The following is a 17,035-nucleotide window of genomic DNA, read 5'->3' as shown; positions in this document are numbered from 1 at the left end:
TGTGTGTTTGTGTGTGTTACAGGTTTGGAAACAAAGAGGAGAAGAATATCGTATCACAGGACAAGGTGGATGGATGTGGGTTAGCTGCACTTGGCGCTCTTGTATCACACCAAGCAATTCTATGGGTCTTCGTGCTGGGCCACATAAAGTTACTGTGAAGTTAAAAGGGGATCAAAACCCAAAGGTTGTAGATGTATATACTTTTATTAAACAGAAATCAGAACTTTCCAAAGAAAATAGCAATATGAAAGAAAACAAATATTTAAAATGTAACGATGAATTGAGTGATGATGTTGCAAAGACTATGCCAAAAGCTGAAGAGGATAATAAGGCTCATTTAAAAATATCTGAAGAAAGTGAAGAAAATGATACAGATTCTTTGCACAGTGATGTTTTAGTTAAAGCTGAGCCACTTGAAATAGATCATTTAGGTAAATCTAATTCTCAAAATAAATTTCAACATGATAAGTTAGAGGATAATAATGACTTTATTTTGAAAAGCAATATTCTTAGTACATTTTCTTTATGTCCAGATACCAATATTGAGCTAGTAAATGTTTCTGAATCACTTTCATCAGAAGTTCGCAAAATCTATCCAAGAATAGCAAAGCCATGTAAAATTGATGGGTTTCTTGAAAGAAGGTTAAAACTCAAATTTTTAGAAACCTCTGCTGAGAAGGAAGCAAAATTGGAAGAGCAAGAAGGTAATAAAAAAATCCCGAGTGGAGTATTAAAGATTGAAGTTAAAGCAGGGATTGGAGGACAGTCAAGTGTAAAGGTCTTAGTAAAGAAAGGAGCTTCTGCTGCAGAAATATCAAGAGCTCTGGCATCAAAATTAGGAAGTAAAGAATTGCTTAAATGTGAAATTTCCAAAGGATTACCTAATGGTGATATATGTCTTGAACCAGAAGATAAATTGAAATTAAAGAAACAGTCCTTGATATATTTTCCCAAAACAGCTAGAAGCTGTTATTCTCCATCCTGTAAAGCATCAGAAACAGTCAATAAGAGCATGTTAAATTGTGTTTGTTATTCACCAGTGTGCAGAGCAAAGACCAATATTGTTTCCAAAATATCAGGAACCAAGTCTGTGGAAAGTAATGAAAACAGTGGAAAACTGAAACTCACTCAGACAAATTCATCAAATGGATCAGTACGTAATCAAGTTACAGCTATTCAGTCTGTGTTGAATAATGACACTAAAGGAAGGATGTCTTCGCCTCCACCACTTCAGCCAATTCTTTCTCACCCAGATAAATCTTTAGGAACATTAGGCAATCAAGACTGTGAATCAAATAGCAAAGTTAATAAAACTGGACTAATATCTACAGAAACATCGCTGAAACAGAGTACAACTACTACCACAGTCATTACAACATCAACTAGCCAGTCAAGTGGAGGTAGCATGGAAAGGTCAGTAAAAATTCTTTCTGGTGCAGCTATTGAAAAAACAACTATTTCTCAGAATTCAAAGGAGAAAGAGTTAGCAGTTTCCAAAACTAAAATTTCTACTGAAACTGAGATTGACCACTCAGTACTTAAAACAAATGAATCAGTAAAAGGAACACCAACATCCAGAAGTGCTTTACAAATGTCTCTTCTCAGTTCTGCACTGACTCAGGATGGCAATACATCAGGAAAGGTATATCTTGCTAAAATCACAAAATTTGTAAAAAAGAAAAAGTTAGCCAAAGGTGCATTACCTCCATGTTGTCGTTTTATGACACCAAGTAAAAAGAAGAGTATACTAGCCTTGCCATTGCATGATTTGAGAAAACTGGCACGAAGATCAGGACACAAAGAAATACCTGGCTTCAGTTATGCTGCCAAAATGAATCCATACATTTGGTCTTATGGTACTAGTCCTCGACCACTCTTCAAAACCTGCTGGAGGTTCCGAAACCAGACTTTAACTACTCTACATGAGGCAGCATTACAACTGCGTGTGTTATGGGCTTGCTTAAGATGGGATGATCTTCAAGCTAAGCCTCCTCCAAGTGGTACTAATACAATTACTACTGAAACTGAAGTACAGACTACAGAACTTTTAAGACGACGTGATACTGGATTATTTGGTCTAAGATCTGAATATCTTGTTAGGAGAATTACTGTACCTATTGACCTTCCCAGCAGACCAAGAGGTAAGCATATAATGCTATTTTATAATTTAATTTTTTCTAGCTACTTTTAAACATGAATAGACATCTTGTTTTTTCAGTAAGAAGCAAGAATGAAATTTATGGTCATGTATGTGTGATTTATGATAATATGTAATGCAACACTGTGCTAACTAATGAGTTTTAACCATTGAAATTTTGACTGTTATGGAATTAATAAATCAAGTTATTAATTAGGAATTTGAGGGAAAATTTCATTGGCATCTGATATACCATTTTGCAATGGGGAATCCTTAATGAAGTTATCTCCAGCACACGCACCCTGCACACACTGAACAAACAGCAAAAAAAAGGTAATTAAGGGGATACAAATCTCTTGTTGTTCAACTGCTAGTAAGCAAAACTCTAAGATCGAGAACTACGAATCTATGAGTTTCATACATACCGAAAAACTATCGGTGAATCCAAGTGTAAATGACCACTTGGTAGTACAACAAGGATTTACACTTGGATTCGCCAATAGTTTTTCAGTATGTATGAAACTCATAGATTCGTAGTTCTCGATCTTAGAGTTTTGCTTACTGGCAGTTGAACAAGGGATTTGTATCCCCTTAATTATTATTAAGGATGCAGAAAAATAGCCGTTTGGCTTTCAATTTATGTTATAGCAAAAAAAGATATTTTCGCAATGCTTACAATCTAATTTGTTATAGATGTTTTAGAAATTGTTTTATTGAGAAAAACTGGCTGCAACTTAAATTATTCATTTTTATATTGTATTATTAGAAATATACTGAAAACTAAAATCTTGCATATAGACATTTTCTTTATACTCAATTTTGTTTCAAGTGAAGGAAGAATATGAAACTTGGTCACAAAAAATTCAGTAAACAGAATGTTAATATGTATACCAGTGACACTGTGTGAACTCTGAACTCTCAGTAAGCAACCAAATATTTATGTCCATGACATACTATAATTTTGTGAAGAGAATCAAACATATACGATTATTGAGTTATACTTAACTAGTTGATCTCATGTGAAATATTACACTAGATTCAGATTAGAACTTTTAAGGAATATCCATCCATTAGACATTGTTGCATATTTATATCAAACCTAAAAACAAGTTTAAAATATCAGAAAAAAGTCTTGTATTGCATTTTGAATATAAAATATTCACTGGTTTGCCCACTTGCTTTCAATTCTTTCATATTTCAGTCATTCTTGCTTAACAGGATTGACTACAGCTTGTATTAAGCAGTTTGGTTATTGGCAGGATACATGGCACATATGTGATATATACCTGCTGATATTTTTAATGAATGAAGACCATGTCCTATCTGGCTTTCACTCTGTTTTTTAGGGGAAAAAAATACACACTAATCCAGAGATAATTAAGTATCTAATTTTATTTAGTTTTTAATTATTAGACCATAGACCAATATTTCACCTTTCATCTAATTTCATCTGAAATTATAATAAATTATTATTATAATTTCAAAAAAAAATATTTTTGTTCAATAAATGCACCCCAATTATTACAAACAAACAAAAAAGCAGATCAGGAGTTATTCATAATCATTTGCCATTAGCCTTCTAAGCCTAATGTTTATGCTTAGGCTTATCAGACTCTGAGGATATATATATCTCATATTATCTGCTTAGATCTTGGTCTTCCTCTGGATCTGTTGATTGCTATCTTAACAAAAAAAAAAAAAATTGCTTTGCTAACCTTTTGCCCATTGAGGGGGTGCTTAAGGGTCAAAGCTGTATAACTGAGAGGAGACCTCCACATAGCCTTTAAAGGAATGTGGAGAACCGACCAGGGCTTCTGACCTAATGTCCAATCCTCACCTTCTCGTGGTGCACCCTGTTGGGTATCTACTTTGATACTGAACGAACGAGGATGGGCTGGCAATTTGGGATTTAGCCAACCAAATTGTATTCTTATTGGTTAAACCAAAATAAAAAATGATGGTACAACATGACAAAATTTCATGCCGGCTGGGGCGTCGCCCGGTTAAACAAGGCCCCCGTTGTTTTCGCCAGGGAACCAGGGCGAACAGCGAAAAGTCAGCTACTGGAACAAATCTGAAAACAAACCCCAACTCAACATCACCAGAGTTAAAGATCGGTACTATCAATGTAAGAAGCCTGAATGGCAAAGAAATGGAGCTAGCTGAGGAATTAGATAAGTACCAGATCGACATAATAGGGGTGACTGAAACAAAAAAGACCAAAACTGGTGAGATCTTTCTGAGCAATAAATACAAAATGTTATATTCAGGCAATGACCATCAAGGAAAAGAAGGAGTAGCCATAGTATTCAACACAAAATACGAGGCTAATCTTCTTGAATGGCAGTCAGTCTCAAGTAGAGTAATGTGGGCAAATATGAGAATGGGGAACTGGACAATGAGACTTATTTGTGCCTATGGTCCCACAGAAGGTTTTACTAAGGTAGAAGTGGAGGAATTTTTTGAGGCTTTAGAAAAAGCAACTGACACAATGAAAAAGGAAAAGTTGGTCCTTGTTGGGGATCTAAATAGTAGAGTAGGAAATGATTGTGAGACATACAAAAATATTTTGGGAAAATTTGGAGAAAAGAGGAAAGCTAATAATAATGGCAAATATCTGTTGGATTTCTGCTCAGTACATGGACTGGTTATTACTAACACCATGTTCCAACATAAAAATGTGCACAAATTCACATGGAGAGAAGAGGCTAGGAATAAGAAAAGTCTCATTGACTATGTTATTGTTGATAGTGATGTTTTCTCCCTGGTGCAGGACACCAGAGTGTACAGAGGATTTGAAATTGGAAGTGATCACCATTTAGTCTTGATCAGGATAAAATTGAATTTCATATTGAAAAGAATAACATGTAAGAAAGTTTTAAAGCGAATAAAAGTTGAACAGCTCTCAGATGTGAACTGTAGACTAAAATACAGAAATATTGTTGAAAAGAAAATGAAAGAGTTTGAGAACAGGAATCAAGCCTTGGAGATTCAGTGGCAAACTCTGAAGGAAACATTGATTGATTCTGCCAGAGAGGCATGTGGTGAGGTTGTGTGCAAGGATAAAAAAATCAGAACTCCCTGGTGGACACAGGAAGTTAAAGAGGCAGTGAAGGAAAAGAAGAAAGCATATCAAAAGTTCCTGGCAAATAAGTCAGCTTTTACTCTTACAGAATACAGAGACAAATGTAAGAAAGCTAAACAGTGTGTAAAACTAGCTAAACAAAAGTCATGGGAGGACTTTGGCAAGAATATAGAAAATAAATATCAAGAAGGTGGCAAAATATTCTGGAGGTTGTTGAAGAAGCTTAAGAATGGAGGAAAGAGTGCTGTAAAAGGAATTAGAGATGATAGAGGTGAAATGAAAACAGGAGAAAAAGATATCCTTGAAGTATGGAGTAATTACTTCGAAAAACTGCTAAATGAAACAAGTAGTGATGACAGCACAGTGATAAAAAACACTGACCAGGCATGCAGTCAGGAATACATATCCATACTTGAAGTAGAAAAAGCCATCAAAGGCTTGAAATGTGGAAAGGCAGCAGGAGTAGATGATATTCGACCAGAAATGCTGAAGTATGGTGGTATAAGAGTCTTACAGTGGCTGCACTGCATAGTTCAGAAAGCCTGGACAGAGGGACGAATTCCCGATGATTGGAGTAGAGCTCTCATAGTACCCATATATAAAAAGGGAAATAAAACTGAATGTGAGAATTACAGAGGTATTTCCCTACTGAGTGTTCCTGGCAAGATCTATGCAAGTATACTTGAGAAACGGTTGAGAAGAATTGTGGAAGAAAAGCTTGGTGAAGAACAAGCTGGATTCAGGCCAAATAGAGGCTGTCAGGATCAGATCTTCACTTTACGACAAATAGTCGAGAAAGCATGGGAATATAACAAAGATCTGTATTTAAGTTTTGTCGATTTGGAAAAGGCATATGACAAGGTGCCAAGAGAGAAGCTATTCAATACGCTGCAGTTATATGGTGTCAATGGGGCATTATATCAAGCAATACTTAGTCTTTATTTGAGTTGTGAGTCAGCAGTTAGAATTGAAGGAAGTACAGGAAGATGGATTAATGTTAAATCTGGTGTGAGACAAGGATGTACATTATCCCCTCTGTTATTCATTATCTATATGGATCACATTATGAAAGAATGTGGTATTAAACCTGATATCAAAATTGGAGATGTTAATGTCAGCTCTTTGCTTTATGCGGATGATGTTATACTTCTAAATAAATCCGCTACAAGTCTGCAAGATTCTCTGACTAAATTGAATAGCTGTTGTAATAGATATGGTATGAAGGTCAGCAATAAAAAGACAAAGACAATGAAAATAGGCAGAATCATTGAAAATGTCAACTGTGTTGTGAATGGAGAACCGGTGGAACAAGAAAAACATTTCAGCTACTTAGGCACAATTTTTACTGAAGATGGTAAACTAAATATAGAAATAGACAACAGAATCAGCAAAGCTGGTATCGTGGGAAGTCAATTGAATAAATTCATATGGAATAAGAAAGAAATTAGTCGGAACACTAAATTAGCTGTATACAAGACTGTGTTCAAACCAATTTTAACTTATGGATCTGAGAGCTGGGTCAGAAGTAAAACACTTGACCAAAGACTAGAGACCGCAGATATGAGAGTCCTGAGAAAGATTAGAGGCGTGAACAGATGGCATCAATGGCAATATCATATTAAAAATGAGGATATTAGGAAAGAACTTGACATTGTCAGCATCCAGGAATGCGTTAGCAGAGCTAATCTCAGGTGGTATGGTCACTTAAATAGAATGGGAGAGGAAAGATTAGCAAAACAAGTGTTCTCTGCCAGGTTGGCAGGAAAACGACCCAGAGGAAGACCAAGATATAGGTGGATTGATACAGTACAAAGTGCCTTAGACGATAGAAATATAAGATCTGATAATGTTGGAGTCTTGACAAGTAACAGACTGATTTGGAGGAAAATTGTAGATAGGAAGTTAGTGATGATGTAATTTTTTCATGTAGTACTGTCATATCCTGTACACACCTTGAGGGTACATGGCAGGAATTTGATGATGATGATGACCTTTTGCCCATTCTGTTTAATTGACTATACAACCTGAAGTTAGTTTTGTTAACAACTACTGAGCACTAACACCATTCCTTCCTAATATCCTCATTTTTAATATGCAGATAGTAATGCAGCAAACTCTTTTCATGTATACTTTTAATGTAAACTTTTCATATAATACATGAAAAGTTTGCTGCATTTGACAATTTTCCTCTAGATCAGTGGTCGGCTCCAGAGCCGCATACTACTCTTTGAATGAATAATTCGGCTCTTTTCGTTATTAAACAATCTATTTTTGAATAATGCAAAATGAATGTTATTTATTAAATTAGAAACTAAAAACCCTAAATATAGCATTTGCAATAAATTAAGGACATTTTACATTTAATCAAGGACATTTTACATTAAGTCAAGGATATTTTACAATTGAAAATAGTACATGCGATGCTGAAAAATTTAATACTTTCATATTTGAACTCTTTGAAATCATATGCGATAATCCTTCTTTACATTCATCTTGGATTATCATGGATAATGCAAGAATTCATAAACCCATTGATTTGTCAAATATTTGTTTTAATTATTCATGTCAATTAAAATTACTTAAGTTATGTTTTATGTTGTTTTAATTTATTAAACCAAATACGTCACGCTAGGCTAGCACATGTAGCGCTACGGTAGCGCTTGCCTGGCTGAACGCGCCCATTGTCTTCGCATATAGTGCAGGTGTGGTCTGTAAATCTGCCCACTTTGTTAAAATAAGTAAAGGTTTTGTAGTGGATGTTGCAGTTCTTTCATTTACTGATGATTGTGTTAGGTAATGTGAATATTGTAACATTAAATTAAATATTAACAAAATAAAAATATTTTTATAGTATTTAAAATGTTAGCAAAAAAAAGAAAGATAGAGCAAGAAAATCAGGAGTTTAAAAGTGAATGGACTGAAACCTAAGCATTTGTAGCAAATGCAGAAAATAAGATGGCTTTCCAGAGGTGCGGTGTTGATGCGATTTGCCACCTGTCTTGGAGAGGTTAAGTTATTTCTAAGACAAAAAGACCTCGAATATGCACAGTTAGAAGATACTCATTGGTTACAAAAATTCTGCTTTATGGTGGATATGACTTCCCATTTAAACGCATTAAATAAGAAACTACAGGGAAAGGGAAATACAGCAGTTTTGCTTTTAGAAGAAGTGATTTCGTTTGAACAAAAATTATATTCGTTTGCGACAGACTTAGAGAAAGGTACATTATTACATTTTCCTACGTTGAAGAAATATCAACAAGAACAAGCTGATAATAATTCCATAAATTGAACCTTTTTCAAAGAAATTGTGGTAAATATGCAATCTGAATTTAATTTGAGATTTGAGGAGCTTAGAAAGAAAAAGGCAACAATTTCATTTTTATTGCGATTCACTTGAAATTAATCCTGCTGAATTAAATTTTTCACCTTTTGCTGGAATTGATGAGGCTGCATTTCAACCTGAGTTAGAGGACCTGAAAACCCAGGATTTGTGGAATTCAAAATTTAGAAATCTTGAAGCTGACCTGGAGGAGTTGAAAAGACCAAAATCTACCCTTGCAATACAACACAAATGGTCTGAAATAGAAGATCTTAAAAAGCAAGATCAGATTGTATTTGACACGTGGAATTGTTTACCGGACACTTACATTCAGTTAAAAACATACGTATTTTGACTTCTATCGATTTTCGGATCTACATATTTCTCTCAGCAAATATTTTCTAATATGAATTTTATTAAAAGTAAAATAAAATTAGTTTAATCCTTTATCCAAGTGTGAGCAAACAAAGTTTGCGCCTGAAGTATCTTCAGGACTAGGGTAAAGTGATACAACACCAGGGCAACTCATTGCAAAGGTGGAGAAAGCTACCAACACTCCTAACTCAGTATCTCCTATAATGCAAAACACATCTCCTTGCGGATATGTCTAATGTTAAGCATTAAAGGAAGGGCCACTACCCAGACTAGTTTCGACCTTTATTGAGGTCTCTTCAGTGGGAGCCAGGCCCTAGTGGAAATACCAGGCAGAAGCATTAGCAAGTCATCTCTACCTATAGGAGTTGCCAAATGGTGTGCCACCCTTTTTTAATAAATTACTCTGGATTTAGAGAAAGATGTTGAAAGTTTATTTTTTCACTTGGTTAGAGTTTTATTAAAAAAGGGTGGCACACCATTTGGCAACTCCTATAGGTAGAGATGACTTGCTAATGCTTCTGCCTGGTATTTCCACTAGGGCCTGGCTCCCACTGAAGAGACCTCAATAAAGGTCGAAACTAGTCTGGGTAGTGGCCCTTCCTTTAATGCTTAACATTAGACATATCCGCAAGGAGATGTGTTTTGCATTATAGGAGATACTGAGTTAGGAGTGTTGGTAGCTTTCTCCACCTTTGCAATGAGTTGCCCTGGTGTTGTATCACTTTACCCTAGTCCTGAAGATACTTCAGGCACAAACTTTGTTTGCTCACACTTGGATAAAGGATTAAACTAATTTTATTATACTCTAACCAAGTGAAAAAATAAACTTTCAACATCTTTCTCTAAATCCAGAGTAATTTATTAAAAAAGGGTGGCACACCATTTGGCAACTCCTATAGGTAGAGATGACTTGCTAATGCTTCTGCCTGGTATTTCCACTAGGGCCTGGCTCCCACTGAAGAGACCTCAATAAAGGTCGAAACTAGTCTGGGTAGTGGCCCTTCCTTTAATGCTTAACATTAGACATATCCGCAAGGAGATGTGTTTTGCATTATAGGAGATACTGAGTTAGGAGTGTTGGTAGCTTTCTCCGCCTTTGCAATGAGTTGCCCTGGTGTTGTATCACTTTACCCTAGTCCTGAAGATACTTCAGGCGCAAACTTTGTTTGCTCACACTTGGATAAAGGATTAAACTAATTTTATTATACTCTAACCAAGTGAAAAAAAAAAAAAAAATAAATAAACTTTCAATATTAAAAGTAAGTTGAGAAACCAACTAAACAATGTGAATCTTTCGTCATGTTTGAAAATGAAAATTACGGCGTATTCACTGCATATTGAGAAAGTATCCCAAGAAGTTCAACAGCAAAAGTCGCACTAAGAAGATATTTTAAATTAAAAAAATTAAAGAAATAGGTATATTATTGGATTTTATACATATGTTTTTGTAAGGAGGAGGAAATCTTTGTTTTATTATTTAATATTTAAAAATATATAATTTCATGTGACATGCCACCCCTGTGTTTTACAAGTATGATAACGTGTTACTTTAAAAAAATCTGAATAAGTAATTTAATTATAATATTTTTCGATGTAGTTTCTAAATTTAAAGCAGTGATGAGCAATTAAATAGTAAATCAAATACTCGGTTCGATCCACATAAAGAATATTTTCTTTTTCTTTGATAAGAAAGTATTAAATTAAAGTATTAAAAAATTAAAATATACCTAAATAATGGAAAATAAATTATTTTCCATTATTTAAGTATATTTTAAATTTTTAACCTGCACAAATAAATTCACATGTAAAAATCAACATTCATAAAATATTTTTTTAATTAAAATATACTAATTCTGCCATACAAAGCAAACACTGTGGACCACACAAAAAACTTGAGAGGGCCGCATGCAGCTCGCGGACCATTGGTTGCTCATCACTGCGTGCGACTCCCCCAAAATTTTTTTTTAACAGATATAATTTTAAAAATGGCTCTTCACTCCAAAAAGGTTGCTGACCGCTGCTCTAGATGAATGTTATCTGCAAGGACTCCTATATTGTTAGATCTTATATTTCAATCTTCTAAGACATTTCTTACTGTGTCGGTCCACTTAGATCTTGGTCTTCCTCTGAGTCTTTTGATTGACATCCTAGCAAAAAAAACATGCTTTTCTAACATTTTGCCCATTCTGTTTAATTGACCGTACAACCTGAAGTTAGTTCTGCTTACAACTACTGAGTGCTAACACCATATTCCTTCTTGATATCCTCATTTTTAATATGAATCTGCTGTTGATTCCATCTCTTCACTCTTTGATTAAGTGTTTTATTTCTAACCCATCTCTGAGATCCATAAGTTAAAATTGGTTGGAACCCTGTCTTGTATATGGCTACTTTAGTGTTTTGATCAGTTTCTCTCTTATTCGACATAAATTTATTCTCTTCACTTTTTACCATACCAGCTTTGCCAATTCTGTTGTCTATTTCATTAATTTGCTATGATTTGTGCTTAAATAGCTAAAATCTTTTTACTTGTTCTATAGGTTCTCCATTCAGGATGTGGTTTTCAATGTTTCTGACTATTTTCATTGTCTTTCTTTTTATTAATGATATTCATATGAAATTTATTATAGCAATTATTTAGTTTTAGTAAGGAAATCCTGCAGACTTATTATCCGGTTGGACCCGTTCCTTTCATTCAGGATTTCTCCACAAAAGCAGGTCACAAAGTTTCTAGTGATGGCAGTCTTGAGCCATTCTTCTCCACTTGTCTCCTACCACTCTGGTTAGAGGGTCTTCCCATCTAGTTGGAGGTCTACCAGGTTTTTTCTTGGTTGATCATTGATACCTGTTGTCATCAAGTCTTGCAATATGACCTGCCCACTGTGCCTTGTTGTCATGTATTGTTTTCACTACTTCTTTTACTCCAGTTAATTGTCTGATAGTTTTTATGATGTGGTCTTTTTTACTTATCCCTTATTCTTCTTTTCATAGCATGCTTGGTGGTTTGAAGACTAAGTTCCTCTTTTTATGTGATACTCAAGTTTTGGAGGCATGGGTTAAAGATGGGAGGACACAGCTGTTGTACATGCTAGCTCTTATTTTGATATCTAGCTTAGTGTCTGCGATTATGAATTTGATATGGTGAAAGGAGATGTTTTAGATATTGCTTCCTTCAGAAATATCTTTGTCCATGTTTACTGTGTGACCAAGGTATGTGTAGGATTCTACACTTTCTAGGGTGAAATTATTTAGTTGAATGGTGTGAGTTTGTCAGTATTTATTTCTCATCCATTTGGTTTCGTCAGGAATTTTTAGTCCTATTTTATTACAGGCATCATTCACTTGGTGAAGCATTGTTTCAAGTTGTGGAGGGTCTTCAGCTATAAGTATTATATTGTGTCTGAAAACTTTAGTATTTGGAGCAGCTCTTCATCGTGTTTATTTAACCTTTTAAGTCAGTCTTCCTTAAAGCACTTTCCAGAGCACATGTAAAAAGGTTTTGTGATGTCTCCTTGTCACACACCTTGGTTTGTGATAGTTATAAGGTTGCAGGCGTAGACTTTTGTGGCTAATTGGTTCAAAAGATATATTTCGGTGATTACACCACATTTTTTATTATTCAGTTATACAAAATACTGAAATAATAGTTCCTGACAAGTTTCGTAAATTGTAGGATTTACATCTTCAGGGGGGTAAATAGTATAACTTAAAGTTTAAACAAGAGAACTAATAAATACAAATCATAACCGTCTGGTTATTCATAAACCTCAAATAACAGAATGCAGACGTTATTGATGTTGAACAATACTGGACGATGTCACGTGTTCTTGTTCATACAGTCTGAGCTCAGTTGAGGTAGATTTTTTATTAGAGCTGACCACACCTGATGGAGAATTAAACCTTGATTTTTATTGCATTGGGTTTTTTTAGCATATTAGCAGCTTCTTTAACTTTTCTTATATAACTATTGTTTTCTGTGTATGACATCGTCGTTTTTTGCCAGAGTACATCGTGTCCAGTGGAAGTGGTATGGAAAGCAAGACCCGTTTTTTGTTCTCTTTTGTATTGTACGTCTTTCTGGTGTTCAGCCATGCGTATTTCTCCAGATCTTCCTGTCTGTCCTATGTAGCAAATCACGCAAGAGCAATGGATTTTGTAGACTCCTGGTTTTTTAAGAGGATGATGAGGTGGTTTTGGTGGATGTAGGAATCTCGAGATTTTTTCCATAGGAGGGAAGGCTACTTTTATGTTGTGTTTGTTCATTAATTTGGCTAGCTTATCTGTAACATTTTTGATTTTGATATAAGGAAGCAAGATTGCGTTTTTGTAATCCTGTTTTATTGTTGTTAGTTGGAGGCATTTTAAGGATTCTCTTGATGGTTTTTGTTTCATATCCATTCTGTTGGAGGATTTGTGTTAAGTATTTTATTTCTTCATTACATCTTTCTTGTGTGCTGGAGATATTGTATGCTCTGTCTCAAAGAGTTTTAATTAAGCATATTTTTTGTGAAGGATAGTGGGGTGAGGTTACATTTAGAAATCTTCCAGTGTTTGTCGGCTTCTTATATACTGAGAAGGAGAGTTTACTTTCTTCATTAACTTCTAATAGAATATCCAGAAAAGGAAGTTTTTTATTTTCTTCTTGTTCTAAAGTGAATTTTATGGTGTTGTGCAAATTGTTGAGATAATCTTTGAAATTGATAAGGTCATCTGTTGTTCCATTGAATATGATGAAAATATCGTCCACATAGCATAGCCATATTTTTGGTTTTTGATGGTAATTCTTAAGAGCATTGTTTTCAAATTTTTCCATAAATAGGTTTGCTAATACCGGTGATAATGATGAACCCATGGCCAGTCCTTCTTTTTGTTCCCAGATTCTGTCTTGATAGGTGAAAAAAGTATTGTTTATACAATGTTTAAAAAGATTTAAGATGTCTCACCACATGATCTCACAACATATAGGAAAAACATCTTCCTTCATAAAAAATAGTAAACATTTCATAGAAAAAGTGAAAGATATACATATTGGTCCAACAGACATCTTAGCAAGTCTAGACATTATCAGCTTGTTTGCAAACGTTCTGAGACAATAAATTTTGAATCTCCTAGAAGACCTCTTCCCTCCGATATCTTATAAATGATGAAAAAAATGGGAAAGACTGTTGTTATTAAAGAGAAAATGCAAAATTGCTTGTTCCCTCTTCTACTTTATAATATAGAAATATGCTAATTCAGATATTTTGTAGTGTAAATCCTTTTGACTCTTCAACAATGTAGGCACCTGTTCATGGTGAAGGGGATCTTCCAGCAGGGCCCAGAAATATAACTTAAATCTACTAGCCACAAAAATATTAAAAATTTTATTCACCCAAGGTATTGTTTGCTTTTGTTATGATCAAAGACAAAACAAAGTAATTTTTTTTTTTTTTATTTCTTACTACACATTACACTCATACAGAAATATCCTTTCTTTTAATGTGGGTATAAAATGTATGCCACAAGGTTTCATTTACATAAGGGTTTCTTCATATGGCTTCTAGCATGTCTTTTCTTGATTGCAGAATACTCTTAATAACTGACTTATCTGGAACAAAATCTTGCAGAGAAGGGTAATTCATATGTATAAGTCATGCAAGGGGGAGGAAGAGATTCATTGATGATCTCAAATTTTTTTTATTAGATTCATTTGACTAAAACCTCATTCACATTATTATGTACTAGCTGGCATAATAGCTATAATTTCACACAGTTTTGAGAGAATTGGAAACTCATACCACTCTTTCACCTAATCTTTTGAAACTGCTTCTTCATTATAATCAAAATATTCACTCAAATGTTTACCCCAAATCTTCCATATAAATGTATTGCAATTTCCGATTCATTTTCACTAAATCATTTTTTCAAATACATTATTCCTTCATCTGTTAGTATTTTTCATTAAACTTTCGAATTGATCAGTGTGCACAATATCTCAGTACCATTATTTACACCTACACCATTTACGTAATCTAAAAATTTCTTTACAAGCCGTTGTGGAGCTTCTCTCATTTCCTTCAGTTCATTCAAGGTACTGTCCACATGATATTTTGTTTGACTTATAGCTTTATCTTTTTTAAAGTTTTATCTTTTTTAAAAAAACAGTGACAGTTGTTTGAATAAAGTTTAAAAATCTAAGAAAAAATGGATTGTTCTTGCAGAACACTATGTCTTCATTTTCTTAACAGGCCTTTTGATATTGCAGCATCATTCCATTTTCCATTGCCTATTTCCTATAAATGCATTACTATTACAAAGTAAAGTGCATCATGTTGGAGGCTTAATGGATTTTTTACAACACTCAAAAAGAATTAAAATAGAATTTAATACTTCCTATATTTCGTCCTGGTCACTAGGACATCTACAGGGATTACAAAAACAGTTAATGTAACATACACACAAATAATAAACAATACTGAGCCCAACCACGTGGGTGACACTAAAGTCCTATCTAGTTGGAGCGCCCTCTAAGGGCAGTAGTAGGTGGCCTGGAATGTAAGGTGGGACCTCTGGTGATGAGCGTTTTCCAAATCTTCGGAAGCTTAATACAACCGTATTTATTGAGATTTGGTTGTTTTTTGAGAGCTGCTGCTGCTTCCAAGAAAAGTCTTTCTTTCTTGAATTTGCTGTGGTGGAGCATGGTGGTTTTCTCCCAAGATACCCTGTGAATGGTATCCAAAACATGATCAGCCAAGCCTGTTTTGGATACCACCCAGCACTTAAGCCTCTACACACGGAAAGTAAAGTGCAGTCAGTGCTCCCACGCTATTTGACACCCACCATCATTATCATCAAATTCCTGCCATGTACCCTCAAGGGGTGTACAGGATATGATAGTACCACATGAAAAATTTACATCATTACTAACTTCCTATCTACAATTTTCCTCCAAAACAGTCTGTTACTCATCAAGACTCCAACATTATCAGATCTTATATTTCTATCGTCTAAGGCTCTTTGTACCGTATCAATCCACCTATATCTTGATCTTCCTCTGGGTTGTTTTCCTCCCAACCTGGCAGAAAACACTTGTGTTGCTAATTTTTCCTCGCCCATTTTGTTCAAGTGACCATACCATCTGAGATTAACTCTGCTAATGCATTCCTGGATGCCGACAATGTCAAGTGTTTTCCTAATGTTCTTATTTTTAATATGATATTGCCATTGATGCCATCTGTTCACGCCTCTAATCTTTCTCAGGACTCCCATATCTGCGGTCTCTAGTCTTTGGTCAAGTGTTTTACATCTGACCTAGCTCTCAGACCAATAAGTTAAAACTGGTTTGAACACTGTGTTGTATACAGCTAATTTAGTGTTAAGACTAATTTCTTTCTTATTCCATATGAATTCATTCAGTTGATTTCCTACCATACCAGCTTTGTTGATTCTGTTGTCTATTTCCATATTTAATTTACCATCTTCACTAAAAATCGTGCCCAAGTAAGCAGAAATGTTTTACTTGTTCCACAGATTCTCCGTTCACAACACAGTTGACATTTTCAACAATTCTGCATATTTTCATTGTCTTTGTCTTTTTATTGCTGACCTTCATGCCATATCTATTACAACAGTTATTCAATTTAGTCAGGGAATCTTGCAAACTTGTAGCAGATTTATTTAGAAGTATAACATCATTTGCATAAAGCAAAGAGCTGACATTAACATTTCCAATTTTGATATCAGGTTTAATACCACATTCCTTCATAATGTGATCCATATAGATAATGAATAACAGAGGGGATAATGTACATCCTTGGCTCACACCAGATTTAACATTAAACCTCCTTGCTGTACTTCCTTCAATTCTAATTGCTGACTTAGAATTGAAGGAAATTTTCAACTCAATACGTAGTCTTTATTTGAGTTGAAAACTCCAACTCAAATAAAGACTACGTATTGTTACATAATGCCCCATCTACACCATATAACTGTAGCGCATTGAATAGCTTCTCTTTTGGAACCTTGTCATATGCCTTTTCCAGATTGACAAAACTTAAATACAGATCTTTGTTATATTCATATGCTTTCTCAACTATTTGTCGTAGAGTGAAGATCTGATCTTGACAGCCTCTATTTC

The 17,035-nt window shown here is 34.6% G+C and overlaps 1 protein-coding gene across 2 annotated transcripts in view; it reads left to right on the top strand.

The window, feature by feature from the left end:
* The window catches only part of LOC150096503 (nucleosome-remodeling factor subunit BPTF-like), a 425,630-nt gene that overhangs the window by 160,040 nt on the left and 248,555 nt on the right, over positions 1-17,035 (top strand). For both annotated transcript variants that reach the window (XM_090407800.1, XM_090407799.1), the window contains exon 9: positions 23-2,141. In XM_090407800.1, coding sequence (XP_090263926.1) covers positions 23-2,141 — 2,119 coding nt within the window. The remainder of the gene's footprint in view (positions 1-22; positions 2,142-17,035) is intronic.

The sequence above is a fragment of the Typopeltis vanoorti genome, chromosome 18, assembly GCF_054136105.1.
Source record: "Typopeltis vanoorti isolate ZY-2024b chromosome 18, IOZ_Tvanoo_1.0, whole genome shotgun sequence".
NCBI classification, from domain to species: Eukaryota; Metazoa; Arthropoda; class Arachnida; order Uropygi; family Thelyphonidae; genus Typopeltis; species Typopeltis vanoorti.
This window is presented reverse-complemented; position numbering and strand designations above follow the sequence as displayed.